Source organism: Oratosquilla oratoria, chromosome 9 (assembly GCF_046742065.1).
Source record: "Oratosquilla oratoria isolate Oo_2021 chromosome 9, ASM4674206v1, whole genome shotgun sequence".
Lineage (NCBI taxonomy): Eukaryota > Metazoa > Arthropoda > Malacostraca > Stomatopoda > Squillidae > Oratosquilla > Oratosquilla oratoria.
The window spans coordinates 49,589,693-49,617,555 of NC_134785.1; the positions used below are offsets into that span (position 1 = coordinate 49,589,693).

Here is a 27,863-nt window from a genome sequence, read left to right on the forward strand (position 1 = left end):
TCTACGTCTTCTTCTTTCCTCTTTTTTCTTCTTCATCTCCTTCTTTGCCTTTTCTTCTTCTTTTGCATCTACTCCTTCATCTTCTTTTTCTTCGTCTTCTTCTTCTTCTTCTTATTGGTCCTCTTCTTCTTATTCTTTTTCCTCTTCTTCTTCCTCATCTACTTTTCCTTCTTCTTCATCTGCTTTTCCTTTTTCTTCTTCTTCTTCTTCTTCTTCTTCTTCTTCTTCTTATTGGTCGTCTTCTTCGTTTTCGTCTTCTATTTCTTATTCTTATTCTTCCTCTTCTCCTCCTCCTTCTCTTCTTCTACTTCTTCTTCTTGGTCCTCTTCTTCATCTTCTTCCTGTTCTTCTTCTTCTTCTTCTTCCTTTTCTTCTTCCCCTTCTTCCCCTTTTCTTCTTCTCTTCTTATTCTTCTCCTCCTTCTTTTTCTTCCTTTTCTTTTTCTTCCTCTTCTCCTCTCTCCTTCCCATTCTGCTCTTCCTCCCTCTCCTTTCCCTCCATCTCCTCCTCTTCATTCTTTATCTCCCCCTTCTCCTCCACCTTAATTTCCTCCTCCTCTTCGTCCTCTCCTTATTTTCCTCCTCTTCGTCCTCATCCTTAATCTCCTCCTTAGCATTCTGCTTCTCGTCCTGCACCCCCTCCTCTTCCTCCTTCTCCTCCTCCATCTCCTCCTCCTCCCCCTCCCCCTCCTCCTCCTCCTTCGGCAGGGGTGCCGCTGTGCCAATACGTCCTAGGCGATACAAAGAGCCAAAGTTAGTGTCAGACGAGGAGGAGGAGGAGGAGGAGGAGGAAGAAGAGGAGGAAGAAGAGGAGGAAGAGGAGGAGGCGGATGCCGTTTCAAGTTCAGGGCATGTCTCTCTCTTTCTCTCTCTCTCTCTCTCTCTCTCTCTCTCTCTCTCTCTCTCTCTCTCTCTCTCTCTCTCTCTCCATAGTTATCTGTTTTTCTTTCTCTATTTCTCTATCTACTTCTCCCTCTATCTCTAACCGTCTACATCCTCCTAAACTCCTTTCCAGTCTCGTTGGCACAATAGATATTTGGTTAGATATAATTCTCACGGATTCTTGTGGTGGTCTGTATAAGATAATCAGTTTTTGAGATATTTTACGGAATAAGTGAGCCAGTTGTTGTTTGCGGATGACACTCCGGTTGTGGCTGGATCAGAGAGAGGTCTAAGGCAATTGGTGAAAACATCTTTTGGGGCTGAAAAGTGTCATGAGAAATAGATATATTGTAGTGAACATAAAGAGAAGACTTTCGAAAGATGGTTTGTGCCCACGGCGTTTTATGGAGCGTAAACTTGGAACTTTAATGATGAAAGGAGAAACTTTAACGTGTTAAAGCTGAAGTGTTTAAGGATTATGACAGGGATCATGTGAGAAGTGAGGCAGAGAGAGTTGGCCCAAAGTCTTGGTCAAGGAACGGTAAGATGGTTTGGCATATGGAAAGAATGAGTGAAGAAGGACTAAAGAATGAGGAAAGACTAGTAAAAAAGTTTGTGAACAAAGAGATCATGAGAGAAAGACCAAAAAGGAGATGGATAGACAGGATAAAGGGGCATTAGATGCAAGAGGAATGTCTGTCGAGTAAAGAATAGAGAGTGCGGAAGATGGGAATGGAGAGTGGATGTAAATGGATGAGAAAATGACGCGGCACGAATGGATGTTGTTTTCCTTCTCTCGAGTGGATGAGGCGGGAAAGGGAGGGGGGTTGCAATGTCACTGAAGCTGTGGGGGTAGACCAGCCAAGGCGGTCGGGTCTGCAGTGGAGATGCTGTGCCTTACTGTCCCCCGAGCAATGTGGCGGGGGAGAGGGATAACCCAAGAGTTGCTAAGGTAGGAGGAACAAAGAATAGTTGTTGGATGTATTTTTGACAAGTGTAGGATGGATGTATATTTGGACACAGCTATCCCCTTTGTAAAGTGGAAAAAGCCTTGGCATATGTATGCACACACATATTAAATATATATATATATATATATATATATATATTTGTGTGTGTGTGTGTGTGTGTGTGTGTGTGGGTGGGTGTGTATGCATACATACAGACATATACAGTATAAGATCAAACCGCTTGAATTGTTCATTTGTTACTGTTTTTACGTGAACTACATCCACCTGCGAGTATGATATCAAAGAGTTACCAGTTAATGTTATAACGGCTTTCTTATAATATCGATTTTTTTAATAATCAATCATCTATTTCATCTATTAACTGATTGAATCATCTCGATTGGTCGTTTCCATGTCATGTACATCTAATACCCACGCGTCCTCTTCACGTTAATGATATTGTTTGACAAAAAACAGAATTAAATGTTTAATGCTCATTGGGAGTAATTTCTTTGTCTTGAGGAATCTGGCAACTTGAAACGAAAGATGAAGTACGGTTGCATATTCGTATATTTAATTTTGACCAGTGCCAGATGATTTTATTCAGTTAAGTTTGCCCTTTCGACGGAATTAAATCAATCTTGCGTTACCCAGAAGAAAATAATGAAAACGTGGCACCATCCTGAGAGCTTATTTTCGTTTAATTATCGAAAAAGACCAACGGACCTCCGCAAACGTCATGACGTCATGTCGCACGCGCTGAGACGTCATGTCGCCGCGTCACACCCGATCACGGAAATCAAATACCCCGAGTAATAAGTTTCCTTAATAAAACGAAGAAGAGTAGAAAGGAAGATGCCTTTGCGAGCTTCTCCACGTCCTCTCGTCCCCACTCCCTTTGCAATATCCACCGCCTCTACGAGCTTTCCTGAGGGATTTTGGTGACTTTTGTAGGTTCTTCCGTCATGGGAGGCACCTCGCCAAGGATCCGTCAGCTTCAAGATCAGAACGACAGAACCGAATGGTCTTCTACTCTACAATTCAGGCGCTCTCTCCGCGCAGGTAAGTTAATTAACTAACCATTAATTGATTAGCTAATTACTGGTTTCATTTATTGTTGATTTAATGTGAATCTTGCAACAACTTCCTAGTTAAGATCCAGGCTTGGGCTGGGGATCGAGTGCCAGCCTATAGGGCTGCACCGCTCGCAGTACCACTTAGTAAAGTTATTTTTAACCGGTATGATAAGAGTCCTTTATCCAGTAGGTTATTGTCCATACAATAGACAGTTATTGATAGTTATTGTATTGGTATTATCCCTGATATTGTCAACAAAATATTTCCATGCTTTATTGTTTGTTATTTTCAAGTGGTTAGTTTTGTCAAAAATTCTTGAATAGGGAGATTAGGTCACATGGTAACGTTAGGAAGACAAATAATAAATTTTCATCACAAAAAAAACAACAACAGATTTTCATCACAAAAAATAAAACAGATTTTCATCACAAAAATACATTTCATAAAAAAAATATTTTCATCACAAAAAAAAATATTTTCATCACAAAAAAAAACATTTTTATCACACACACAAAATATTTTCATCACAAAAAAATAATCACAAAAAAAATATATATATATATCTCGCATCTCCTCAACCTACGTTCCTCAAGGGCGACTTCTTCGCGCTCGAGCTCCTGGAGGGCCACGTCTACCTGCAGCTGAACCTCGGGTCGGGGTCGCGCCGGGTGAAGGCCACGAACCGGAGGATCGACGACGGCACTTGGCACGAGGTCACCCTCAACCGAGACGCCAAGGACGGACGCATCACTGTCGACGAAGTGGCCAACGACTTCACCACTCCGGGTGAGGAGACTTCCAGGTCGACCTCCCTCCCCCAACCTCGGTTCGAATCCCGAAACCTCCCGGGGACTACCGCTTTGTCTGGGCTTTGCGGACACGCAGGGCAAAGGGTGTAGGATTTTTATTTAACTCCTCCTCTTCCATTTCTTCTTTCCACCCTTACTCTTCCTTCTACTAATTCCTCTTCTCTCCCTATCTTCTTCCTCTTTCTCTTCTCTTCTTCCTCCTCTTTTTCTTCCCTCTCCTTTTCTTCCTCCTCCCCATCCTTTTCTTCCTCCTCTTCCTCTTTTTCTTCCTACTCCTCTTCTTGCTACTCGTTCTCCTCCCCTCCTTATCTTCCTCCTCCTCTTCTTTATCTTTTTTCCACTCTTCCTCTTCCTCCTCTTCTTCCCAGACCATCTTCTCAGTTTTTTTATTCGTCACTTTTCATGACGTATTTATTGAAAAAGAAGATCCTAATGATTATTTACGTCATGTACACCATCCAAGGCCCATTTTCTTCTGCATCGGCCGCTGTATCCCATTTTCTTTCCAAACTTCGTTTTCTGCTTCCTCAGGAATGTTCTCTTTCACTTTCACTTAATTACTTATCATTACTTATAATTACTTATACATACATTTTCTTTAGTTACCATTTTCGCTTTGTCCCATTTTCTGTGATGTCTCAAGTATCCCATTTTCTTTGATACCTTTAAAATAGTAACATATTCCATCTATTTCATTCTAGTTGAGAACAGGAGATTTTATTCACATAGCCTAAAGGTGCGGGATTCGAACCCTCCATTCCTCCCTCTCCCTCCCCCCCAAAAAAAAATCCAAACTCACACTCCGTTTTCTTTCCCCCCGCCCTCCCATCCGCCCACAGGCGACTCCCACCAGCTGGACCTGGAGGGCGCCCTGTACGTGGGCGGGGTGGGCGTGGGAATGACGGTGCCCCCCGAGCTTTGGAGTGGGCGACTTCGCTTCGGGTACGTCGGCTGTATGAGGGACCTGGTCATCAACGGTCAAGTGGCTGACCTCGCTTCTTACGCCAAACGCCAGGATTCGGGTAAGGAAACAGGGTCAACAATGGAATTGCCAGGCGGCACCAAAAGGGGGCAAATCCACACGCGCACACACACACACACACGACTCGGTGGCGCAGTTGGTAGAGCGCTGAACTGCCACCATAGTGGCCCGTAGTTCTTGGTTCGAATCCTGCCCAGGGGCGAAATTATTTCGGTACCGCTGCGCTTCGGGTCGTTACTCTGACTCTCGTGGGCGGGGAGTTGGGTGTGGGTGTGGGTGTGTGTGTGTGTGCATAGATCGGACCAAAGAGCTCTGGGCTCTCTTCCAGGAGGGAAATTGCTGTCGATCACGAGTCCAACACGTGATCCAAAGACCAAGTGAATACACACACACACACACACACATGTCGCTGGTAGCCAAAATAACAAGTTAATGATGATAGTAATGATGATGATGACAATAATAATATTAATAGTAATGTGTATACATTGTGACAAATGTGGATAGGAGGTAAAGGGAACACGGGCTGAGGGAAATACTTTTATTCCTTAAAGTATTTCCCTCAGCCCGTGTTACCTTTACCCCCTATCCATTAATAGTAATGATAATAATAATAACTGTGAATATTGATATAATAATAATAATGATAATGGTGATAATAATAATAATGAAAAAGATAATGATAACAATGATAATAAATACTAATAATAACAATGATGATAACTAGTGGTAAAGATAACGATAATGATAAGTAACAACAATAACGTCTCCTCCTCCTCCTCCTCCCCTCTGTCCAGGGTCGATCGTAACGTGGTGTCACAGCGACGGGGGGAGCTGCACCTCTACGCCGTGCATGCACGGAGGGTCGTGCTCCCAGGGCTGGGGCCGATTCATCTGCGACTGCGCGCACACCTCCTTCGTGGGTCCCACTTGCGGCAAAGGTGAGCCTCCAGGTCGAGGTCGAGATGCCAGGTCGTACTTGTCCTCTATAGATCTTATTTTATTTGTATATTATTTTTTGGTTATATTTGTCTGGGTCGTGTTTGTAAAAATATCATTTCGGTTTACGCAAATCGAAAACTTAAGAAAAAAAAATCTAAAAAAAAGCCTATCCAAAAAAATCCAAAGCTAAAAAAAAAATATCCAAAAACTAAAGAAAAAAATCCAAAACTAAAAAAAAAAACACTACCCAAAACTTAAAAAAAAAGAAAATCGACCCATCCAAAACTAAAAAAATAGGTCGTCCTCGAAGCAGGTAACCCTCGTCCCTCCCTCCCTCCCTCCCTCCTGCAGAGGCCTCGACGCTGAGCTTCGACGGGATGCAGTACCTCCGGATGTCGATGGGCGAGGAGTCGCGGACGCAGGCCGAAGACATCTCCCTCCGCTTCAAGACGTCTCGACCCTCGGGGCTCCTCCTCGCCACCACCACCGCCATGTCCTCCGACAAGCTCGAGCTCGCCCTCCACTCCGGCAGGGTCAGACTCACCGTCAAACTCGGAGATCGGGACAAGGTGAGGGCACAGCAGCTCTTCTTCGTTTTGTTCCTCCTCCTCCTCCTCCTCCTCTTCTTCCTCCTTCTTCCTCCTCCTCTTCATCCTCCTCCTTCTCCTCTTCCTGTTCCTCTTCGTCCTCATCTTCCACGTGATCCTCCCCTCCTCCTCCTCCTCCTCCTCCTCCTCATCATCATCATCCTCTTCCTCCTCCTCCTCTTCCTCCTCCTCTTCCTCCTCCTTCTTCTCCTCTTCCTGTTCTTCTTTGTCCTCATCTTCCACGTAATCCACCTCCTCCTCCACCTCCTCCTACTACCACTACTACTACAACTACTACTGCTACTATTACTATATTTGCCTCTGTTATTACTACTAGAAATGATAATGATGAGAGTAAGGATAATGATAATCGAAATAATAATGATGATGAAAATAGTAATAATAATAATAACAATGATCGTATTAATTGTAATAATAATAATGATGATAATATTTAATAATGATATTTAATAATGATAATAATATTGATGATGATAATATTCACAATAATGATATTCATAATAATAATAATATTGATAATAATAGTAACAGTAATAATGATGATGATGATACTATCAGTACACCTATTCCTCAACCTCACTCTCACCCTCATCCTCGCTCCCTGAGCGTCCTACCCTCCTCACTCCTTCCCCCCTCCCCCATCCCCCATCCCCGCCGTCCCCTCCCCTCCCTCCCTCCCCGCTGCCACTTCTCATTCCGTCGGCGGCGGCAGCGGCGATGGCAAGAATGGCAAAATGTCAAAGTTTGCCCAATCGTTGTTCCCCTTTTTTACCTCTCCTCTCCAGATATCCAACTTCCAACCGCAGACGCTAATTTGCGCTTGTCGCTGCGTTTGTCAATCACTTAAGAGGTGTGTAGGTGTGTGGGTGGATGTACGTGTATGTGTGTGCGTGTGTGTACGTGTGTGGGTGTATTTGTGACTGTGTGTGTGTACGCGCGCGCGTGTGTGTGCGTGTTTGTGTGTGTGTGTGCGTGTTTGTGTGTGTGTGTGTGTATGTGTGTGTGTGTACATGCGTGTGTATGCATTTATTTATGACTGTGTGTGTGTGTGTGTGTGTGTGTGTGTGTGTGTGTGTGTGTGTGTGTATGTATGTATGTATGCATGTGTGTGCATGTGAGTCTGTGTATGCATGTATGTATGTATGTATGTATGTATTCATGCATGTATGGATGTATTGTATGCATTTATGTATGTATGTATATATGTGAGTATGTATGTATAAAAGTGTATATGTATGCATGCATGTATGTGTATATGTATATAAGTGTACATGCACGCATGCATGTATGTGTGTATATATGTAACTATGTATATGTATAATCACTCACGGGCCATTCTTCTCGCCCCCCCTCCCTACCCCCCTCCTTCAGGTGGTCCACGCGGGCCACGGCCTGAACGACGACCAGTGGCACACAGTCCGCTTCAGCCGTCGGGCCATCCAGCTGACCTTAAGAGTAGACAACGAGTCTCCTCAGCTAGGTACGTACTGGCAACACAACTACCGATGGATCGATGACGCAGAAGGTAATGACCAGGAGACGAGTTCGAGTTCGGTAGAGACACACACAAACACCATCCCTCCACCTCCTCCTCCTCCTCGAGGAGTAGACGCCCGCTAAGCTCGCACTTAAGGCAGATTAGTCCTGTGGAGTTGTAGGCCCTACTGTAGACGGGACCAGGGTGCTTGCTGCTAATGTACATTGCCTTCACTGCGTAGCCGTGTCTGTCAGCATCTGTCAGCCGTACTTTCGCAATCTGTCAGTTTCTACTTAGTCCTCGAAGTCCATCTCCTCCTCCACTCGAGTCCACCCAGTCCACTTAGCTGAATAAAATCGTCTGGTGGCAGCCAGAACCAGTGTTTTAAAGACTGTCATTGAGGTGAACATTTTCGCAATATTTTCTTCTGCCTGTCGCCGGCCAGTTTTATGCATTTAAGATGGACTCCACGCACTCAAAGGAATGAGTGACGCTATTCTAGACTATTTCCATTATCTCGTGACCCACAAGGTGTTGTCTGCCGCGTTGTCACGTCCTGAATCAAAACATTCAGCATATACCGGAAGCTGTCCACTACCCCAAGTATGTTAACATGGAATATTCTAAATCATATTGATTTTTTCATCAAATGGCAGGTGATATGAGTAATTGTTATATATGTAAAGAAAAGAAGAGACTTGTTAAGCGATGTGTCATCTCAGGTCAGGCGACGTTGCCCCGGCTCCCGACCTGGGAATTTCCGTGGGGTTGGGGTTGGGGGGTAATAATTACATAGAGAAGTTGAGTGCGGGTCTTCGGGCCGCTTGCAGTCTCTTTAATTATACCGGTCATACATGGAAATATAGAGAAAACGGTCTCTCCACCGTTTTCATTGGAGATAGTTTAGACGTAGCAACGCTGCTGGTTTTGCCGGCCACATCCTATGGGTCACCAGATAATGGAAGAAGTATAGTAACGTCATACTAGTGACGTCACATATCAGGTCGTTGATGTCAGGATTGCATGTACATGACATCATTTTGGATATCAACGCGTCCTGTTTGATCACACGGCGATTACAAAAGTACAGAAATGATCAAATCGGCTTTTTTTTTTTTATCTCACTTAAAAGAATAAATTGGACTTCCTTGGCCACGTCCAATGAGATTTTGGACTGCCCTTTCTCTCTCTCTCTCTCTCTCTCTGTAGTTACCATAGACCGTCTCACATAGTCAACTGACAGGCGCCCTTGTTTGACCTCACACATGTTATAACACGTTCTAGAAGCTTGTTAAGGCTTACCAAGAGGTTCTCTCTGCACGCTCTTTGTAGGAGAAAGAGAGCTTTTGTGTGGCTGAGATAGTAAAAGAGAGCTCTTGTGTGGCTGAGATAGTAAAAGATGCAATTTCAGAATTGCGAGTGTAGTTTTGTGCAATTAGTGTGAGAAATCTTTACATAATTTCGAGCTGGTAGAGGGCTCACGCGCTCAAATTGGAAATATTGTATCATTTGGAGTCATATTGATATTCCGGTCAATGATGAAGCAGAATTGTTAATATAATTAATTATATCATCGATTATTCGGTGATTCTTCTTACGGAAGATTTGTGTTGTTGCTATTTTTTCTTTTCTTTTCTTTCGTTTCTCAGTCTCTCTATCTCTCTCTCTCTCTTCCTCTCTTCTTCTCTCACTTCTTCTGTCTCTTCCTCTCTCTCCTCCTCTTCCTTCTTCTTTCTCTTTCTCTCTATCTCTCTCTTCTTCTCTCACTTCTTCTGTCTCTTCCTCTCTCTCCTCCTCTTCCTTCTTCTTTCTCTTTCTCTCTATCTCTCTCTTCTTTTCTCTCTTTTTCTGTCTCTTCCTCTCCTCCTCTCTCTTCTTCTTTATCTTTCTCTCTCTCTATCTCTCATTCATTCTCTCTCTCTTTTCTCTCTCCATCCCTCTCTCTCCCTCTTTCCTTCTGTCTCTCCCCCCTCTCTTTCCCTCTCTCTCTCTCCCTTCTTACCGTTGGCTAACTACCGGATCGCGCTCCCTCCTTTCCAGCACACACGATGGGCCGGCACAGCATCCTGGAGTACCGCCACGTCTTCGTGGCCTTCATCCCGGACAACACGACCTTCAAGTTCTCGAGCTCCTCCGGGAGTTCGAACAGCATCTGGAGGAACACGTACGGGGGCGGTCCCCAGGCGGAGGTCCTCGCCTACAACCCGCCCTTCATCGGCCAAATGCAGAACCTCATCCTCAACGGGGCTCATCTCTTCGAGATGGCCAGGACGGGACACATCGAGAACATGGAGGTTGGTATTAAAAAAAAAAAAAAAAGTATATATGTATATATATATATATATATATTATACATATTATATATATACATGTGTGTGTGTGTGTGTGTGTGTGTGTGTGTGTCACTATCACTTGTTACGTGCTAGCGTCGGTTCGAGTCTTTAGCTGTACCACGTATCAATTCCTGCATGTATGCCTCCTCGAGTTACTCGACGTTGATGTCTTAAATTTCAAATGAATTGTGGTTATATATATATATATATATATATATATATATATATATATATATGTATATATACATATATATATATACATATGTATATATATATATATATATATATACATATATATGTATATATACATATGTATATATATATGTATATATACATGTGTATATATATATATATATATATATATACATATACATATATATATATATATATATATATATATGTGTGCCACTGTCACTTGTTACGTGCTAGCGGAGGTTCGAGTCCTTATATGTATCACGTATCAATTTCTGCACGGATGCCTTCTCAAGATCCTCGACGCTGATGGCTTAGAATTAAACTAATTGTGGTTGATATATATATATATATATATATATATATATATATATATCTATATATAAAACAATGAAAATTATAATAACCATAATATTAATAACAACAATAATAATAATATTAATAATAATAATAATGATGATAATAATTATAACAGTAATGATAATGATGTTAATCATAAAGAGAATAATAACCATAATTGTTCACTTAAGTTTCACTAAGTGGAACATCCGCATCCCCGCAGTGGCCGGCAACGATCCTGGGACCCTCCCACGGATCTCTTTGGGCAGGAACTTCGTTCCGTTTTCTGTGTTGCGTCAATATGGGACAGTTTTTATGCCATCGGCTCAAAGTTGCAGAAAGAGGGGATCAAATGTCCATCTACGAAAAGCTGTTAAGAAATACAGTTGAAGTTGATGGGGAAAGAGGGAGAGGGAGAAAGAGAGAGAGAGAGAGAGAGAGAGAGAGAGAGACCTTGGGTCCACTCCAGAGACCAAGTGTCAGCCCCTCAAGGCTGCACCTCCTTTTGGAGGTGGGCGGGTTTTGAAAATGTCCATCTTGCAGGGTCACCCCAAGCAGGTGCCCGTCATTGGTCCTTGGAGGAAGGTACAGTTGGGAAGGAAAGGAAACCGTTGCCGATTACCTGGAGGTCGCGGGTCTCGATGCTGCTCCCCGTTGCTCTTTTTTAGCTGAATAAAATCGACTGCCGTCGGCCAGAATAAAATATTTAAGGAGACTCACTGGGGGTGAACAATTTATTAATTGAACAGGTTGACACACAGTTGATGATGTTCTGCACAACCAAAGTCGATTCCAGCATTCCATCTCAATCACTCAATCCGTTGCCTTGGGTCTTGAAGACCCGCTGCCCTTCGGAAACCGACAACGGCCACAAATTTAACCCCCTTTGTCCCTCTTTGAAGAGATTCTGTGGAGTTGTCGCATCCACCAGTTGTCACTGGTCTTTGCCTCGGATCTCCTCAGCGATAACCAGCGCTTCTATCTTCGGAGACGCTATCGCGCCGAAGAGATGGAGGTACAGAGGTGGTATACTCTATCGAATCTAACTTGAGCCCTTTGGCGTTGCCCGGTGTTGTAAAATTTATATTTCACTTGGTCACGTGGTTCGTGACATGTCCCAAGTGAAATGGAAAGTTTACAGAGTATTGTCTTTCCCTCAAAACCCAAGCCATTCCTGACACCATGCAGTCGTATTATGAATATGTAGATATATTTCATAAAGAAATAAAGCACAGACTAACAGTGAGACAGGTCGCCATGCGCAAGTCACCGCTAGATGTGTCAACAATTGGGGTTTCCCCGGTCCACGCCAAGAGGCTCAAGTTAGAGTCGATGGACTATAGAAAGGAGATTTTTTTTTTTTTTTTTTTTTTTTTAATCTACAAGAACCCTTGGCTATTCCTGAAGTCCCATAGAACTCCAAAGAACTCCAGTTGAGGATCACAGAACCCCAGTAAAGAACCTCTGATGGAAGATCCTGTGTCTTCCGTATGGTGGCTTCATCTGGGGAACCTGGTGCCCGTCTCCTGCGTCTCGAGGTTGGCACTCTGGCACTCGGGCTGAAAGTGCCACGAGGAAGAGGCCATCTCACTTCGAGGAACCCTTCGAAGTCTGTAACACGTGAAAGGTTGCAAGTTCACGATGGTGCAGTGCTGACGGCGAGAGACAGAGAGAGGGAGAGACAGGGAAGGACACTTTAATCAGTGTATTGTTACGACAGAGGAAAAAAGAGGAGGAAGAGACAGAAGAGGAGGAGGAGGAGGAGGAGTCAATATTGAAAAGCGCCATTGGAATGTTGCAAGAGTGATGAGGTAACGCTGCAACACGAGCCTGGAGGAGGGGGTAGGGGGTAGGGGGGGAGGCTACAAAGGAATCTTCGCGTGGCGAGGTAATTGACCTCCTTTGGCAAAGGGCGATGCCATGCGATCTGCCGCTGGCGGAGGGAAATGACCCTCGACATCACAGTAGACGAGTTCTTGCAAAAAAAGAAGAGAAGATTGTTTTCATCAATAGCTACGGGTGGGGGGGGGAGTGTTATATTGAAAATACGTTGATCTCAGTTTTCCTGTCGATATATGATTTTTTCGACCCCGTGGAGCTCGAAATGTTGCGAAAAACGTTAATCCGTCTACCAAAATATTGATCACCTCATCTCTCCTGTTTGCTGGGGATCAGCGGCCCCAGAGAAACCGGCCACGACCACAGGATGACCCACTGAATGACTGTCTCTTTCTCTCTCCCTCTCTCTCTCTCTCTCTAAAGAATCCCACCACGACTACAGGATGACCCACTGAATGACTCTCTCTTTCTCTTTCTTTCTCTCTCTTTCTCTCTCTTTCTCTCTCTCTCTATCTCCCCAAAGAATCCGGCCACGACTACAGGATAACCCACTGAATAACTCAGACATTTCATGGACTTGGACATGGTGAGTGAGCGTATGACAGCGAGTCCTCAACAGGAGAACCTCCCCCTGTGCTCACTCTCTGTATCCTTCTGCTCTCCCACAGGTGACAGCCAAGTTCGGCAAGACCTCCCAGGTGGTCCATCACCCTGTGACCTTCAAGTCTGCGGCCTCCTACGTGTCCCTGCCGCAGCTGAAGGCCTACTCCTCCACGAACATCTACTTCCAGTTCAAAACCCTTCAACCCTCGGGGCTCATCATGTATAACCCGGGGAAAGGTGGGTGGCGCCCAGAGTACGAATAGTAGTACAGTAAACTCTCGATATAACGGACGATATGGGGACAGGGGTCTATCGTTATATTCCAAGATCCGTTATAACCGAGGATCCCTCGCTATAACGGACGAAAATCCGTTATAACGAGGGTTCGTCCGGTCAGATTTTTTGTCCGTTATATCCGATATCCGGTATATCGAGATCCGTTATATCGAAGGTTTACTGTAGTGGTGGTCCTAGTAGTAGGGGAGAAGGGGGATTTTTTTTTTGTTATATAATCTTCATCCGCTGAATGCACCTGGTTGATATTACCTTAGTTGTTGAATACACCTTGTATTGCCATAGTCGTTAAATATTTTTTCAAATGACTCACTCATCGAATAATCTTGCCCATTGAATGCACGTCATAATACTACACTAGTTGAAAACATAAAGGTTCAAGTACAAGACCTACTACTGAGAAATATTATGGGAAAGGAAGATAGTTTGAATATGTAAACTCCGATGAAACATAAAATAAACACTTTCTTCGATTTGAATAGAAATCAATCAAATTTACTAATTGTTTTCCCCCAAACGATCTTATTGGATGCTCCTCCTCATTTGAATGTCCGGGGTCGTCGCCCCTTCCCCCCCCCCCTCTTCTACAATCCACTGGTCGAATACTCCTTGTATTACCATAGTCGTCGAATTCTCCCTTCATTACCTTAGTCGTCGAATGCCCCTCGATCTGTCACTGAGACCTTTTCCTCCAACAGTCCACGACTTCATCGCCATCGAACTGATCAACGGCCACGTCAACCTCGTCTTCAACCTCGGGAGCGGCCCAGTGCGCATGCGCGACAACAACAAGTCGACCTTGAACGACAACCGCTGGCACGCGGTGACCGTGGGACGACCGTCGCCCAAACAACACACCCTGATGGTCGACGACCGACTCGCCACCGTCACGAACGCGGGATCCACCGAGAACCTCGATCTTCACGGGAACCTGTACCTCGGTGAGTCGAACTCTCTCGGTCGAGAAGTGTCACGTTTCGTCGGGTCTCTTATGGACTTGGGGGTTCCTGGGGACAGGCATTCGGTTTCCGGGCTGAACCCAAGATGTCTCTCTCTCTCTCTCTCTCTCTCTCTCTCCCCCTCCCTCTCTCCCCATTGCCCAACATATCCTGCCAACACATGCCTGGCAACAGAACATTTGTCTCATCAGAGGACACCATTAACATCAGACCAACACCGACACCAACAGAATCCTGCAATCAGAGAGAGAGAGAGAGAGTGAGTGAGTGAGTGAGAGAGAGAGGGAGAGAGGTGGTGTGTATTGGAGTCCCCGAGGCAATGGTGACGTTTGGAGATCGAGCAGTGATCCTCTTAGCCCGAACTCCGCTCGTGACCACATTTTTATTACTACACTACATCGCACAGCTGCACCAATAGACTCCTCCTCCTCCTCTTTCTCCTCCTCCTCCTCTTCTTCCCCCTCCTCTTCTTCCTCCTCCTCCTCTTCTTCCTCCTCCTCTTCTTCCTCCTGCTCCTCCTTCACCTTTTCTTCCTCCTCATCCTCATCCTCCTCGTCATACTCCTTTTCTTCCTCCTACTGCTTTTCTTTCTTCTGCACCTCCTGTTCCCCTCACCCTGTTCCTTCTATTTGTCGTCATATTCCTCCTCTTTCTCTTCCTCCTCCTCCTCCTCGGTGTGGAGGACAAGGGTTTCTCCTGCAGTATAATCCGCTCGAGTCCTCTCCACTTCAGAAGGGAAGAGGAGGAGGAGGAGGAGGAAGGGCGCGACGTTCAGCCTCTCCTGACGAGGCAAACGTTTCTTGTCCTGATTATTCACAAACGTTGCAATGGACTCGAACGTTGATTCAGAGCTTTACTCTCAAATACACAAACGTTTCGAAAGACCCTGATCACTACAAACGTTAGCTAGAGTTCTTTCATACCTTGCACACGTTTCAAAAGGCTTCTCTTGTTGAAAGCGCAAGTTGTTTTGCATACGTTTAATGTTAAAACTATGTATATGTATATATATGTATATATATATATATATACATATATATATGTATATATATGTATATATATATATATATATATATATATATATATATATATATATTGCTGAATAACCATAAAGGAAACCAGAAAATAAACTAAAATTTCTAAGAGCTTTCGTGATATTTCACATCTTCAAAGAAATACCCAGATGTGAAATATCACGAAAGCGCTTGCGAATTTTAGCTTCTTTTCCGGTTTCCTTTGTGGTTATTCAGCAATTTATTGGATCACGTGGTTTTGTGATATTTTTGCATATATGTATATATATTTATGTATATATATATATATATGTGTGTGTGTGTGTGTGATTGTGCGTGCGCGCGTGCGTGTGTATACATATTCGTAAGTTCTTTAGGAGAACAGCATTTGATCAGAAACGTTCTCTTGCTTTGAACAAACGTCTTCCAAGAGCTTATGCGAACGTTTCTTCGAAGTCCAAGAAAACACTTTTGTTCTGAGTTTATTGTGCCTCTCTCTAAAAAAAGAACTCTCTCTCTCTCTCTATTTTCTTTCTTCTTTCTTTTTTTTTTTTTTTTTTTTTTTTTTTTTTTTTTTTTTTTTTTTTTTTTTTTTTTTTTTTTTTTTTTTTTTTTTTTTTTTTTTTTTTTTTTTTTTTTTTTTTTTTTTTTTAGAATTTATGGACATACTTTGGCTGGCAGCCTCAACATCGCTCTTTTGACTCGGGTCGTTTTTCTGTACTGTGAAGCCTTCTCCTCTTCCTTCTCCACCTTCTCCTCTTCCTCTTCTCCCTCCTCCTCGTCTTCCTACTCCACCTCTTTCCCCTTCCTCCCCCTCTTCCCTTTCCTCTCCTTCTTCCTTCTCTACCTCCGCCTCTTCCTCTCCTTTCCTCTTCTTCCTTCTCTACCTCTTCCCCCCTCCTCTCCTTCTTCCTTCTCTGCCTCCTCCTCTTCTTCCTACTCCCCCTCCTCCTTCTCTCCTCATTTCCCTCGCCTTTTCTCCTTCGCCCTCCCCCTCCCACGGGTAGACCAGCAGTACCTCACCCGGATATGTCTTTCCTCCCGCAGGCGGAGTTCGACCGGACATGTACGGAGACCTGCCCCGGCACATCAACTCCCGCACGGGCTTCGAGGGCTGCATCGCCTCCCTGGACCTCAACGGGGAGTCCCCGGACCCGGCGGGCAAGGACGTCCTCGACCGATCCACCATGGTCATCGCCGGCTGCGACGGTAAGTTCGTCGTCCTCGGATCCCTAAGTCAGGTAGTTCCTCCTCCTCGGATCCCATCGTCAGGTGGTTCCTCGTCCTCGGATCCCTTCGTCAGGTAGTTCCTCGTCCTCGGATCCCTTCGTCAGGTAGTTCCTCGACCTTCGACGCCTTCTTCAGGTAGTTCCTCGACCTTCGACCCTTTCTTCAGGTAGCTCCTCGTCCTCGAATCCCTTCGTCAGGTAGTTCCTCGCTTACTGGATCCCTTCCTCAGGTAGTTCCTCGTCAGCTGGACTAAGTAATCTGAAACTGGTGGTAGATGGGAATGGTATGGGTGGGTGTGGCTGCGTATCTTTGATTTGGCTACCTCCCTTATAAGGGGGAAAAAGCCCTTGGAAGAATTGTCACCCCAGACTTCGATAGGGTGATCATTCTTCAGGTGGGATATTCTGGGGTGACAGTTCTTCGGGTTGGGATATCCTAGGGTGACGATTCCTAAACTGACTTAACCTAACTTAGCTTAACCTAACCTAACCTCACCTAATCTTACGTAACCTAACCTAACCTCATCTCACGTAACCATACCTAACCTTACCTAACCTAGATTGGGTGACGATTCTTCAGGTGGGCTATCCTGGGGTGATAGTTCTTCAGGTGGACGTTCTGGGGTGACAATTCTTTAGGTGATCCAAAAATCCGTTAAAAATTGATATTAGCCAGACTAAAATCTAGAAAAGGGTATCGATGTGACAAAGATGTCAGAGACTTCCTCAAGTGCAGCGTTCTCCAACCTGGGGTGCTGAAATCAATTATAGGGGGTGCTGGGAAGTGATGCACACAAAAATCACATTGATATATGTATCATTGATTACCCAGTTGTGCATATTTTACTTTTTCCTTGCTATTTTATTTTTCTAGGGTGTTCTTATTTCTTCTACAAACAATATTGTTGATTTGTTTAAATTCTAAGGAATCAAGAAAATAAGTCATCAAGCAGTACACTTCACTTTCTTTTATCCTTCTAATAAGAAGACTGGGGTGCTGGACTGCTTAGACATGACAACAGCGGGTGCTATGGTCGGATTAGGTTGGGAAACGTTGACCTAGTGGTATCGTTAGTGATAGGGTTACCTAATCCCTTTGAGCTGAAGAGGATTAATGTCGTCTCTTTAAATCTCTTTACGGTAACTCCTTTACAGGCTTAATTCTGGCAAAACATGTTATCACACTGGGCTAATTTTTCTCCAATCTCCAATTAATCGACAGTACTGCCCACCTCCAGAATTTTTTCCACCGTCAAATCACTATAGCACACTATTTTGTTTCCTCGAAATTTAACATAGAATGTCATTTGATATGCTGGTGGAAATTTGTTTTCATCCTGCATATCAGATTTCTTTACAAAAGCTGCGGACTGCAAATTTTCTCCAACAGTCGGGGGGGAAAATAGTCCAATGTGATAATGACTGAACGCCATACGATTTTATTCATTATCGTCAACATGCAAGTCATCAGAACTAACACCACACCCAGCAACAACAATGTCACCATCACAGCCATAATTATCACCATCACCACTTTCCCCATCATCATCACTAGACCAGATCCACCTCCATCTCAATCCTCACCATTTTCTTCTTTACCATTACCAACATGACAGTTAACCAGTGTCCGTTACTTGTCTCGACCGTTAGTGATGTCCGTTATTAACGACGTCGACATTTTGGTGTTAGTGAGAATAGATTTGTGAATATTTGTGTTATTTGTTTAGTTTGTTGTTAAAAGTAACCAGTATTTTCCTCATCTTTTGCGAAACTGCCAAGCTTTATTCGGAAACTGTTGTTTTCCCTTTCAAAACAAGGGGTGATATATGTCTGTTACATAGTAGAAGCTCAGAAACTGTCCCATTAGAGATTATTAGCTCAAATAATTGTTTTAGATTTAATTACCAAGTAGTATCGATTACAAAGTGTTAATTCTGCAATGTTCAATACAAGACATATGCTATAGCTTTGTTGTTAGCCTACACATATTTGTGAAGGTTGTGTTGTGTACCCCTTACAGTATAGTTATGTGAATTATACTACAAAAATAATATGATTCAATGTTGACTTAAAGCTCCCCACCATTCAGTGTTATACAATTGGTCAGTAGACACCTACTGATACTGACCACCATAGGTAAAAGTAGCTATTATTTACCTTGAGTACTGACATCTAAGAATACTCAACAACCTACACTAGCCCCCCAACCATGTCGCCTTCCCCCCTTCTGCCCGGCTATACTCACCCGAGCAACGGCCTCCCCTTCCCTCCACCAGGTCCCAGAACGAAGTGCAGAGACGACGCATGCGCGAACGGGGGGACCTGCGTCCAGCAGTGGAATTCTTACTCTTGCAACTGCGACATGACGTCATATACCGGGCCAACCTGTGCTGACGGTGCGTGTCGGTCCATCTTGTCGTCTTCCCAAATAACTTGGTTTTCTTTTCGTTTTGTGCCAAGATGTACCTTGCCTCTCTGTATGTCACGGTTCCTACATGTTTTATCATAATACACAAACTCATTATACCACTTGTATTATGTAGGTTAAGTACCTAGTTTCCTTCTTCCTTGTAGTTAATCTTCGCACGACGAGAAAACTCGTCGATAATATATCGACGGATAAAATTGTCATGCCAACGGACGAAAGTCGACGATTTTTGTGAAATTTGTTGTCTTTACTTTCAGGTGATCCTGTAAGATTTCATATCATCCCCTTAAAACAATTATCTATTTGTTTATTTATTAATTTATCTATTCATGTGAGTACATGCTGATATTAAATAATGTTCATAATAATACATACATATTCCAGAATGCCCGTTTCCCCTAAAGGGGTTATCACATTGAGCTATTTTCCTCCAACCTTCAGTTCATTGACGGTACCGACCTTCTCCAATCCTTTTTTCGCCGTGAAATCAATATATCAAATTATATTGTTTTCTTAACAAAAATACATAGAATATTATTTGATATGCTAGAGGAAAATTACTTTCTCCAGCATATCAAATTCCTTCCCGAAGGTTACGCACTGTAAAACTGTTCCAACGGTCAGAGGAAAAATACCCCAATGTGATAATGCCTAAACAAGGTGGGGAAGGGAGGATTAAAGCATACTACATCCAACCTTCATCCATCCCACACCCATCCAGCTTAGCTCCTAGTGGATAAAGGACCATCCATGTCCTCGCCCACTTTGCGGGTCAGAGGCAGTGCAAGAAGACACAGCACCTCCACGATAGAGCCTGACGGCCGAAACTGGTTAACCCCCACTGCTTCATTACACAGCATCCTCTTCCCCCCCACCCCTTGCCCACTTCCACTTGAGAAATTGCAAAACAGACAAGAAGAAATGCCTTCGGGCAGCGTTAATTTCTCATCCACTCACAGCCACTCTCCACACACATTTATATCTCGCCTGCTCTCTTCCTTGCTTGACAGACATTCATCTTATACCTAATGCCCCTTTTTACCCTTCCATCCACCTCATTCTCGGTCTTCCCCTCGAGTTTACTCCATCCACCTTTCCGGTGACGTCACAGTCTCTTCATTCCTAAGAAATACCCATCTAACCTTACTAGACCCCCAGAATTCTTGTAGGCCCTGCATCATCAACATTTCATTAAACCAATTCACAACAAACTCGTCTAGACTCCGCAGAATCCCATCTCAGTACATTTAGTCTTCATATCTAATATCTATAAAGTCTCTAGAATCCTGTGATATTTCTCTATCATCTAAAATTCACAAAGCCTCTAGAATCCTTTGTGACCCCTCAGTCTTTGCATCTGACATCGATGAAAAGAACCTTCAAACTCTTCACAACAAACTCCCCTAGACTCTGCATCGTCCCCATCTCAGTACATTTAACCTTTATATCTAATATCTATAAAGTTTCTAGAATGGTTTGATATTTGTCATCTAAAATTCACAAAGCTTCTAGAATCCTTTGCATCTGACATCGATGAAAATAACTTTCAAACTCTTCGGGATTCCTCACCATTTCCATCTCACACTCGACCCTTTTGGACCCCATTTAACTCTCTTGGACCCCCTCGCCCCTCTCCCAGAATCCACCGCGTACGAATTCGGACCCGGATCTGGGGTGGTAACCTTCGAATATCCGGAGGGTCGTTGGCCGGACGCGCACCGGGACCTCCTGGCTCTGGGCTTCATGACGACGCAGGATGACGCTGTCATTCTTCGACTCGACTCGGCGAACTCCAACGACTACATGGAACTCGAAATCGTACGTTCGTTTCATCCGTCACCATGTACACACACGCGCTCAAAGAGAAGAGATAAAGTTCACACAGACATATTTGACTATATTTCATGTTTTACCATTTGCTGACATTTCATTTCACTTTATCTTATTCATCTACCATTTATTTTCATATACATGTGTGTATATATATATATATATATATATATATATATATATATATATATATATATATATATTTATATAATTTTTTTTTTTTTTTTTTTTTTTTTTTTACTGTAGCTTTTTTGTAAGTCCTGCCAGTACACAGATACATTCCATTACACTTCACTTTTTTCATTTGTAAACATTTTAGTATATCTTATTCCATTTTTTTTTTTTTTTTTTTCTCTGGTCGTCTTTTGTCAGCACTGCCAGATGTTACCATAAGATAATCTATACTGACTGAAACATTATTATTTGAATTGCCTCTTTTATGTAAGGTTACTTCACAGTATTGATTATTCTTAACACTGAATGAATTCTCAACCCCCAAATTTTTGTTGAAGAATATGGCAAATATTGTATACAGACCCATGAATTAAAGATATCTATATACAGACATATATATTCAAATTAGCTATGCTACATGCTTTGGCATTCTATATTCCCAAGTGCATCTATAAATACCATTTTACTCTTTGTGCCTCTTGTCAAGCCATTTATGTTTAAGAGTTACAAGAGCAAATGTCACTATGATATGACCACACCTAATGACATCATGACAACTTTTGTTGCTCACTTGACCAAAATTTGCATTCGCATATGTACTTATGGTGTCATGTGAGTTTAGAATCCCAAATGTTTTGCAAAATGGTGATGCAAAGGGCACATGAACCCTGAATATGCTTAGCAAAGATGATTTAATTATAGATAATAAATGTATTTAGATTTATTTAATAATGAATAATCAAATTTGCATTCGTATATGTACAAAGTCTGGTGTCATGTGAGTTTTGAATCCCAAATGTTATGCAAAATGGCAATGCAAAGTTCACATGAACCCTGAATACACTTAGGAAAGATGAAATAATGACTAATCTGCCTACCAGGTGGAAGGAAACATGGTGATGGTCTACAACATGGGCACGGAAGACCATCCTCTGGGTGAACTCAAAGCCAAGATCAACGATGGCCTCTATCACGTCGTTCGCTTCATCAGATCAGGACCCAATGCGACCATCCAGCTAGACGACTATGACATTCACTCCAAGAACCCCAAAGGTGTGTACTTGCTAGGAAGGTTGATCAGAAAAAGAGGAGGAGGAGGAGGTGAAGAAGGAAGGAAATGAGAGAAATATAAAAAAGAGATGGAGGAGGAAGAAGAGAAGGAAGATTAGATTAAAGTACTTTTAGTGAAGTTATATGCCAAAGGACTGCAGGCATTCCATGAACTAGTCAGGTTGAGGTGTCATAGAGAAAAATGGCATAGTATTCATTTTATCTAGATTGATAGTATGTTGATATAAGTGATTTCCTTTGCATTTTTGTATAGACTCAGGCTTAATTCATAAATGCATTATCTAGGATAAGATTTTTTTTTATATTTAGCTTTTCTCTCTTCATTTATGCTTAGATAACTTGTTCTCAGGTTTTTTCAGTTGTGAAAAACTTGCAGTTGATAATGAATGAGACGTCCCACAGTAACACTGACATAGCATATAGATATTTACAGAATAGTTTACAAATTTTGTCAATTTTGACTAATGCTCCTTGTCTCTTACAACTATTCACATTCTTAGCAGATACACCATAACAGTAAGTCAAAAGTGAAAAAGGAGACAAACTAGTTTATCTAATGTGATAGATTGTATAGATTACCAAAAGATGTAGCTATAGTACTGCAAACATGGAATACGACAAAGATGTGGCTCAACACTTGACTCATCACCAAGGAACCAACTTGAACTCCCCATCCACTCAGTGTCTGGGCAAGTGGTCAGCCCAGTTCTTCTGGGTATGAACTCATGCCAGGCTACCCAACCATCCACCTACCAAACCACCCAGGCTTCAACTCCTTCACCCTCGTCCCTCCACATCCCTTCAGATGACATAAGAGGACCTTCATGTGTCCTCTCTCTCTCTCCCTATTTTCCCCCAACACCCCTACCCCGTACATCAACATCATCTGAACCAGTGCTTTCTTAACTGATATGTGTTTATTCTCCTACTGTGACTCACGCCTCTCTTCGGTTTCATCACATTTTGTGATTCCTATGCATTTATACATTAAAGAATGCCTTGCAAGATTGCAAGGTGGACCTCTTGCAACAAGGAGACAAAGACTGTTTCCAGTGATTCATGGTTTGCCGGAAGGCCCAGAAATCCAAAACATGAAAATTTTTCCGTCTCTTGTATAATAAAAGATCTCACCTGATCTCCAAGTACAGCAGATATACGACCCACAACCTCAGCCACCCTTCTACCCTTTCCCTCCAACCCACCAAGAACCCAAGACTCCTTTTTTCCTGAAGCCCAACAAACCAAAAACCCAAAAACCACAACCAGAAGAAAGAACATGAAGACCCATTTTCAAAACCAAAAATTGGTTCTTGGAGGGGGTCAGAAAAATACAGTAAAATACAGCAAAAACTGTATTTAACCACAAACTGCTACTACAGCTCCCTGACCTCGTTTCCTTGCAGAGATTGTTGACCTTTCTGACATCAAAGTTTTCAAGAAACTCAGGTCAAGGATCTGGCATGGTGAGAAGATATTTCGGTCCTTTTTCCATCCACAAAAGAGGGGACTGACATTTTGGATTTAAGAGTGTGCCCAGTAACCTCTCATGTATATATACATATATGTATATGTATGTGCATACTTCTCTCCCACATAGATATACAGTATATGTGTATATACACAAATGCACCTTAAGGGCCCAGCACATGCGTGCCTGACAAAGAGGAAACTCGTTCTTGAATTTCTGAAAATAATAAAAAAAAGTCTTTAAGAATTTTGATGGTCATGGAATTTTGTGAAGAAGGGGTATGTCGACCCTTCAGTGCTTCAATGTATTTCAGATGAGAAGTTCGAGTTTGGAGTTTCCCTTAAGACAGCACGATGCCAATGTTTCAACACCATGTAATTAGCCCCTCTACCGTTCCCCTCTACCCAGCACAACCATCCTCTCCTCTCCTAAACACCTTCCTCATCACCGTCTGCCCCAAATCCACTTCACTTGTCCTCTAACAAATCTATCCTGAACCATTCTTAGATCCTCTTCCATTTCAATACCCTCATTTCCCCTCAGATTCACCTTTCCAAAAACACCTCCCTTCCTCTACCATCCATTCCCTCAGTCTGAGCCATTCTTTCCCTCCATTCTTCTCACTGCTGTTCCTTACTACCTTAAGAACTATATCTTCTTCCAGTCAAAACTGTTCCCCACCCTTTTTTCTTGTCTCTTGCAACTGTCTTTTCCCATCCTTTATCTCCCTATTATAATTTTCTTTTTATCTTTCATTCTCCTTTCTGCCTCCCATTTCTCCCTCTCATTCTACCTCTCACACTCTGCCCCTTTTCCTCATCCCACATTATTTTCCTTTTTTTTCAGTCATTTCCTCTGAACTAGATAATTTACATTCCTTTTCCTTCATTCTTTTCCTCCATATTTCTTGCACAATTTGTATCATTTTTAGTATCAGGTTACCATCCTTCAATTCCAATGTAATTTTGTACATGTGCATGTACAGTCATGTATGTATGAATATATGAAAGTGCATATGTAGTCTGCTTGCAAATAGCATGAAGTATGTGCTCCAAATGAAGATGAGGGTATCTGATTTTGAAGATGAGCAGTAGGGAGGTGCTCTTCTCTGATGTCCATCTTGCAGGTGCCCGTCATTGGTCCATGTGTGTGTGTGCATGTAAAACTCATGTTTTACATGATTTTGCATTATTACATAAATCTAAAATATGAGGTAATTTTTTTAACATAGACTTCACAGTCAAATTAAAGGCAAACAAATTTATCCCAAATCTCTCAAGTGACTCACTTTTGTACAGCAGCCACCAGATGTCACTCAATGAACCACTTCAGAAAAACTGCTATATCATTTATTTTTGCTGCCTCACCTAGAGTCTCTATTGCACTCTCGTGCCACAATCATGTACCTCATCACCTCACCTCAAATTTTGTGTTGAAATCCATCTTTTCAGTAAAGAAATTCAATCATTCTTGCTTACAAAGTTTCAGAAATGCAGTCTATCAATATCTTACTGAAATCATTTTATTGAAAATTAACTTCATATTGTGCAGAAATCATATTACACAATACCTCCAGGAATGCATCTATTGTGTAAATCATATTAACTGTATGTGATTGTGTGTGTGTGTATATATATTTGGATACATGTACATGGTTGTATGTTTACAGAGATAATTATAAGCTTGAATATGAATGCATGAAATTTTTTTGTTTACATGAATTCATTATGTAAAGTGTTCCTATTCAAATGATAGTATTGTGTCATTAATTATTTGTTGTTAAGTCAAGTTTATGCTAAGCCTCAAAGCTTTTGAAGCTTCTTGTTGTCTGTGTACATACAGAATTTATTTTTTGTTTATTTTATCCAGTATTGTTTCGTTTCATTCTTCATGTTATCCATTTTTGTTAACACATCTCAAACTAGCACAATGATCAGTTTCTGCATCTCTGTTTTCCATTTTTCACACTCCAGTATACTTCTGCTAATCTAGATTTCATATCTTCATTTCTTTTCATTCATGTCTTCTCCTACACTCATCTCTCTTAATTCCTCCATCAACTCATCTCCCACACAAAGCCCTAATTCCTATTTTGTTTCATCCCCATGAGATGACTCATTTCCCCCTTTACCTCTCATAGTCATTTTCCACCTCAACTAATTATATGGTTTCTGCTCCAGCTTTTGCTGCTGCTCCTCTTCTATGTGTTCCTCTCCCCATTATTATCTTGACTGTTCCACTTCATCTTCCATGACCACTTCCACCTCTTTTTACTCTTCCACTCATCCTCTTCTTCTTCCTCCCCCCTTCCTCACCCACACACTTCCTCTTCAGGAATTACTTCCCATTCTTACTTCTATCCCATTCACCATTTCCCTTCTCTTCCCTCTTCCTTCTCTGCCATGCTCTTTCCTCTCTCCCCTCCCTTTCCTTCCTTTCTTCCCGTCCCTTCTCCTCTTTCCTTTCCCCACTTCCCCTCGGTTTGCATGACCTCGTGCACTGCCGCGCATGCCGTAGTCTGCACAAAGCGAATGGCGATGGTTTAGCGTGTCTGTCGATCCATCTCAGTATCTTCTTTTCCTCTCAGCACCTGGATTTTGTGTGGATATATATATATATATATATATATATATATATATATATATATATGTATATATATATATATGTAGATGTATATGTATATACATATGTGTATGTACATATATATATATATATATATATATATATATATATATATATATATATATATATATATATATATATATATATATATATATATATATATATATATATACATATATATGTATATGATAAAAGTATTTTTCTTCCTTGGGAACAGCCCCATTAGAACCCAAAAAAGAAATACCAGCAGACTCCAACAGTTAGTTCTCCACCACCGTGCGGTTTAGGATAAGAGGCAGAGTATCTGTCCGTTCATCTGTACATATGTCCACCAGCCCTCCTATCCACCTGCCTGTTTGTCTCTCTGTAAGTTAAGGGATCTTGTGAAGTGACAAACATTGTTGGTAAAGTAACAGACCTGTGTAAGGGTTGTGACAGAATGTGTGTGCAATCATACTTGTGCACACACACACACACACAGACACACAAACAAACCACCGAACTGTCAACAGCTGTCAACTAGAGTTCCGTAGGTTGTCGAATAAGACAAAAAATTTTGATAGTACAAGGAAAGCGAGAGGCCTGGGTTGTATTGACTGGGACAGGGAGCACTTGTGCCCAAAATGATCTCTGTGCAATGTTAAAGGTGTCTATCATGAGAAAATACAAGGGAACCAAGGCGGATCAAGAGAAAACGGCGACGAGTTTGAATTGAATGTTGACACAAACGCAGAGCCCTCTGGAGGCACTATACTGAAACTAAATGTAAGTACAAAAGAAGAAATTTGAACTGAATCATAGACATGCAAAGGGAGATGAGTTTTAATAGAAACTAGTGGGAAAAAGAATTCATGGAATTAAGGAAAGAGATTGTTAAATTTAAGGAAAGACTATTTCGAAGTAAATAGAGGGGTTTGTGAACTACTGAAAAAGAATTTTGAAATAAGTAAAGAGCTAAGTGAATTAAAAAAAGAACTAATTGAGGTTAAATGTGAAAATGATGATGATGATGTGGTTTAACATCACAAACTCCCTCCTTTTGGAAGGCTAGGATGGTGCCCCTTACAGAGGACTTTGTAGCGTGGAATTTAATTAACCATGCCCTTGGTTCAACTTTGCCAGTGGCAGGATTCGAACTGCCATCCCCTCAACCTTCGCTGCAAGTAATGACACCCTAACCCACACAGCCAGGGCGTCGTTACTTGTGGCAAAGGTCGAAAAGATGAAAAACAATGGTACTACCAATATTGAGAATTAAAAAAAAAAGTGGTAAATCACAAAATACAGGCAATGCCTGAAAGGACTGAAGAAAACTTAGATGAGGAAAATTTGCAGATTAAGAAATGGAATGAAAATAGAGAAAATTAAGAGATACCTTTTAAAGAAATAGTACAACAAATACAGGAAAATGCAAAGGACAGAATTATTCAAGTAATCAAAGAAAAAGTAAATTGAGTCAAAGATGCAGTGGATAGAAAAAAGTGTATTGTAGTATATGGATTAAAGGTCAAACATGGTCTGGTTAGGCACTTGAGAGAAAAAAACAGAAAAAGAAATAGCAAAAACAATTCTAAAAGTACAAGACGATGACCAAGAGGTAGAAAAAGAAACGGAAGTATATAGAGTGGGACAATATTCTAAAGAAAGAAATCAACTTCTGAAGATAAAACTAAGCTTACAAATGGTAGCAAATGACATACTAGGAAAATCAGGTAAGTTAGAAAAGAGTGAATGTTACAACAA

General features: G+C 42.1%; 1 protein-coding gene across 5 annotated transcripts in view; it reads left to right on the forward strand.

The window, feature by feature from the left end:
• The window catches only part of Nrx-1 (Neurexin 1), a 994,895-nt gene that overhangs the window by 948,574 nt on the left and 18,458 nt on the right, over positions 1-27,863 (forward strand). For 2 of the 5 annotated variants that reach the window (XM_076190372.1, XM_076190375.1), the window contains 14 exons: positions 2,786-2,893; positions 3,502-3,694; positions 4,557-4,739; positions 5,497-5,640; positions 5,993-6,210; positions 7,621-7,774; positions 9,767-10,020; positions 13,098-13,269; positions 14,025-14,267; positions 16,346-16,507; positions 18,804-18,923; positions 20,595-20,773; positions 21,841-22,012; positions 23,434-23,493. In XM_076190372.1, coding sequence (XP_076046487.1) covers positions 2,786-2,893; positions 3,502-3,694; positions 4,557-4,739; positions 5,497-5,640; positions 5,993-6,210; positions 7,621-7,774; positions 9,767-10,020; positions 13,098-13,269; positions 14,025-14,267; positions 16,346-16,507; positions 18,804-18,923; positions 20,595-20,773; positions 21,841-22,012; positions 23,434-23,493 — 2,362 coding nt within the window. The remainder of the gene's footprint in view (positions 1-2,785; positions 2,894-3,501; positions 3,695-4,556; positions 4,740-5,496; positions 5,641-5,992; positions 6,211-7,620; positions 7,775-9,766; positions 10,021-13,097; positions 13,270-14,024; positions 14,268-16,345; positions 16,508-18,803; positions 18,924-20,594; positions 20,774-21,840; positions 22,013-23,433; positions 23,494-27,863) is intronic. The other 3 variants (XM_076190373.1, XM_076190377.1, XM_076190376.1) reach the window with 3 other exon arrangements.